Here is a 4787-nt window from a genome sequence, read left to right on the forward strand (position 1 = left end):
CAGTGTAAGGTACTATGGTAAACTTAGATTTATTTGATTTCCCAGAAAACAAATAAATAACAACATACATGTCAACTTGTACGGATTGTCCGAAAGTTAAAAGGATTTTACGTCATTTTGCAGGTATACGGACGTATAGGGCAATCTCATGGATTTTTTCAAGTCTTACGGATTTTTTTCAAAACCTTATTTTCTAATTTATCTGACATGTCAGAGCCTATAGGATGATTTAAAAAACAATAAATACCATTAAACAGCCATCTTCAAACCTGTTCTGCCGGCAGAAATAAGTTTTGAACTTTTTACGCTCTCCTTTCCTCCTGCTTCGCAGCGGGCACTTTCATGTCCCCAGCGAGGCTGACACCCCCGCCCCACCCCAAAAAAATAAAATAAATTACGGGGTTTTTTGTCACTTCAGTAGAAAACGAAACCAAATATTATTAGTTTATTTAGTTTATTTATTTCTTCATCATCAGTGACTTTTTTTAAAGTGAGAAGATAAGAAAGAAAATAAGAAAAGTGAAAAGAGCTGAAACTACAAATGAATGAAATATACTCAATAAGACCACAAGACCCCCCCCCCAACATCCACACCTCCACACCCACCAATAACCGCACAGATATACATAATGACATACTAATATTTTCACCCACATCTACATACATGCCTGTGTGTATTATATGTAAATTCATGCATCCCCACACCCCCCTTATGTGTTGTGAGCATGCATACGTACCTATCCAAGGTTCCTCCAATAGAATATTTAACAGTGACTGTGAAGAGCCCAAGATCCAGTCCCCAAGACCCGAGGCAGACAAAGAGGGGAGCCAGAGCTCGAGACCCCAAGAGCGACCCTGAGCACAGAGCCCCCAGAGCCACCCACGCAGGACGAACCACCCACCCACCCCCCAGATTGGACCACAGGCGGGAACCAGAAGAGCTCCATGGGCAGCCACATGCAGAAACCCCCGGGGGCAGCAGCGACAAACCCATAGGCCCCCGCTGGAGCCCGCCGCACCAAGGAAGATCCAGGCAAGGGCACAAAGGACCGGGCCCCGAGGATCCCACACCCCCTGGGCCACGGCCCAACGGGACCAGAGGACCCGAGCCCCCCAGGTAGTCACCGGGCCAAGCCAACAAACGCCCAGGCGCCCGGCCCCAGACAGAGAGGGCCCCAAGCACGCCGGCAGGGAGGGGCTCATCCCACCAGAGAGCAGTGCAGCRGGGGCGCAAAGCACAACAACCCAGTCTGACAAGTACCCARTCATACACAAACACATTCATACCATCCCACCCTCATCCTCACACTCATTCACTCAAAGACATACAATAACAACACAATCCAATCACGCTCCCGATACATACCCGGGTTCAAGACGTACCCAGCCCCCGCAGGGGGCAGTCCATATACAAACCTGGGAGGTAGACCCATTTTATCTGGGGTGGAGAGGAGCCGACAGCCAAGATCCGACCCAGGGGCCGCCCGGCCGGCAGGCCAACACCCGACCACCCCCGGACCCCACCGACAACCAGGCGCCCGGCCGACCGCCCGCCGAACCCCGACACCCACCCCCGGACCCCACCGACAACCAGGCGCCTGGCCGACCGCCCGCCGAACCCCGACACCCACCCTCGGACAGCGCGCCGACCACAGCAATCAGGAGCCATGGTCAGGGGGTCCAAACGAATATACTTAGCTATATCTGTGTACATGGTAAATAAAAGTCCACTAAGGGAAACACACTTTTATATACTTCAGTGTACGTAATGCCATACACTTAAAGTATACTTCTTTTTGGTAAGTTTATAAACTTAAAAAGACAGTACTTTTATAAACAAAATGTCCCAACTTAATACAAACCAGTATTAAATCAGTATACTTTCTAGTAAGCCACAATTAGTATACTTGATATAGTTACTTAGACTTATACTCAAGACTGCTTTTTAAAATGAACTTCATGCTAAGGGTAAAGAGCACGGGTCTCTTATTTTGAAGGAAACATATTCGTTTATTAATTATTTATAAGGTTTTTTTAAAGTGTAAATCTATAATGTTTAGCCCGTACATTATCAAATATAATATAAATATAATAATATAATTATAATAATATAAAATAATAATATACTAAAAATATGTATTTTTTATATTATATTTTATGTACTTCCTGTAATGGGGGCGGGGCTTCTTCTAGTCTCTTCTTCTTCTTGTCCAAGACAGTAAAATAAAAAAATAAAAACAACTTCTGCTGAGTCAACAAAAGAGGAAGTATTTACGCGTGTCTACTGGCAATAAACAGAAGTACAACAATATACTGATTCAACACGAAGACCTCAGGAAAGCGGTAAAAAACAAGTTACAATTTATATTTGTTGTCATTTAGACCAACTTCCTCCTCGTGCTTTTGTTTCTGCTAGCTTAATCTGTTACTGTACGTTTGCGACACCGGTTGTGTTAAAATGCATTTTAATACAGTAAGTAGCTGTAATTAAAAATCTATATTTCTCGATTGTTTTAAACTGAGGAGAGAATGTGGAGCTACTAGGCACCATGTACTTGTAGACCGCAGTGTTTATTGTACTAGTCTAGAAAGTATACTGATTTATTACTCGTTTGTATTAAATTGGGACATTTTTTAAGTATACTGTCTTTTTAAGTTTATAAACTTACCATAAAGAAGTACACTAACACTTACATGGAATTGTGTACTGAAGTATCAAAGTGTATTTCCCTAAGTGGACTTTTATTTACCATGTACACTGATATAGCTAAGTAAATTAGCAGTTTACTAACAAATATACTTTTAGGACTAGGTTGGCCCACAATAAGTTTAATAAAGTATACTCAAAAGTATACGGAAAGTAATTATCTAAATATACTTTTAGTTTAATTTTGAATGATACTACAAATTAACCAGTCTATGTGAAAATGTACTTTCTGTGTACTACGTAAGTTTATCTTGGCCAAAAGTTTAAACATTAATATAGAAGTATACTTGAACTTTTAGTACAAGCCAAGCATATAAACTTGGTTAAGTATATCTCAGATAAGTACATAAAAGATCAACTTGAAGTACACTCTTTTATTTTTTAATTTAAAATTAGTACACTTAAAGGATACTTGAGTATTTTTTGCTAAGGGAGGAGAGAATGTGGAGCTTCTGATTAGTAACACAGTTCATGTTTCTTGCTATAACCTGATTTAAATTTCTCGCACAGATTATTTTTAGTGGAAATGTTTGCCTTGGCTACTAAAACCTTTGTGGAGGAGGTGGACAACGGAGGCTTACTGATCCCAGTCTCCAGCCTGAACGATGACATCAGTCTCCTGACCGTGGTGGTGAAACGGAAACGGTTCTGGTTCTGGCAGAAGCCCAGATATCTCCCAGCTGATTTCATCCTCAGTGACCTGCTGACAGGCGACACACCTTTAATGCCAGGTACACAAATAAACCCTGTAAATATGTGACTTAGTCTAAACCAGGGGTCTGCAAACCTTTATGATCAAAAGAGCCATTTCTTCTGCTTGGCTCACTAATAAAATGAGCCCAGAGACGCAAAACAAGCTACAGCTGTGATTATCAACTGCCGGTCCGTGGGCCTTTTCGAGGCCTTTTCTGTTACCTTCACGGCCAGTGGAGGTGACATTATAAAACAGAGAAATATACTGTGAATGTTATTATTTATCATTATTTTTACACATCAGGACTAAAGAAAAGACTATTTAAGTAAACAAGAAAAATACTGTATATAGTTTGTCACGAATTTCATAAAAACTAGTACAACTGAACTATTCAGGTATATTTTTTTTCTAATTTTTATTATTATGTAGTCTTTAAATTCTTTAAAGTTAATTCTTATTTTTATTTTTTTAGTTAGTTTATTCATTTCTATAAAAACACCATAAATTCAACAAACAACAAAAATACAAATTCTAGCAGAAGGAGAAAAAACACTTATATCTGTTCCTTTTTCTCAAATAAATAAATTCAATCAAAAATAATCTTTAGTTTACAAAAAAAAAAATCAATTCATCATCAATTCTGATGGATTTGAGCGAAAGATCATAGAAAGAAGTTGTATTATTTAAGTACATAGCAGCATGTTTTACTTTTTGCATACTATTGAACACATATTTGCATACAAATTGATTTCTGTCATGGGTGTAAAAAACAAACAAAAAATATTCTGTTATGTTTGGCCACACTTTCAAAGAGCCACTGCAGAGGGACCAAAGAGCCACATGTGGCCCCAGAGCCGCAGGTTGCAGACCCGTGGTCTAAACCAACTTAAAATCTCATCCCACGCTCTCTCTTTTTATAGCTGTGGTGGAAAAAGACTTTCTGAAATACAGCGGCACGTTCGGCGACAGCCTTCAGGGAACCGTGGATGCCAGTTTTGCGAAGAGCAGCGTGAACGTGGAGGGCAAAGACACCAGCAAACTTCAGTCGTCTTTTGGAAGTTTAAAAAAAGAGGAAGTGGACGTGCAGAAGTTGCTGCAGGACTGCAGAGACAGGTGAGGTCCCACACCGAGATCCACTATAACGTGATACTAGGGGTGCAACAAAACATGTACCCGTATCAAACTGTTCAATACAGAGCTTTAGGTTCAATTCACACTTTTATCAAACAATACAGATATTTTAAATTTACTTTATCAACTTGTCTTCTGAAGATGCTCTCTGTTGAAGGATCAGTGGATCTGTGTTCGACTACTCCACCTAGGCTGCATTTTTGAGCACAGATCCACTGAGAAACTTCAACAGAGAGCATCTTCAGAAGACAAGTT

At 40.3% G+C, this 4787-nt stretch overlaps 1 protein-coding gene across 1 annotated transcript in view; it reads left to right on the forward strand.

Annotated features, from left to right (window-relative positions):
- Positions 1 to 2301: 2301 nt before the first annotated feature.
- gsdmeb (gasdermin Eb) overlaps positions 2302 to 4787 on the forward strand; it is a gene marked incomplete at its 5' end in the record, with an annotated part of 14192 nt that continues 11706 nt past the window's right edge. Inside the window, 3 exon segments of the mRNA XM_014008768.1 lie at positions 2302 to 2343; positions 3218 to 3438; positions 4322 to 4514. Of these exon segments, the coding sequence (XP_013864222.1) occupies positions 3234 to 3438; positions 4322 to 4514 (398 nt within the window).

Source organism: Austrofundulus limnaeus, unplaced genomic scaffold (genome assembly GCF_001266775.1).
Source record: "Austrofundulus limnaeus strain Quisiro unplaced genomic scaffold, Austrofundulus_limnaeus-1.0 Scaffold52, whole genome shotgun sequence".
NCBI classification, from domain to species: domain Eukaryota; kingdom Metazoa; phylum Chordata; class Actinopteri; order Cyprinodontiformes; family Rivulidae; genus Austrofundulus; species Austrofundulus limnaeus.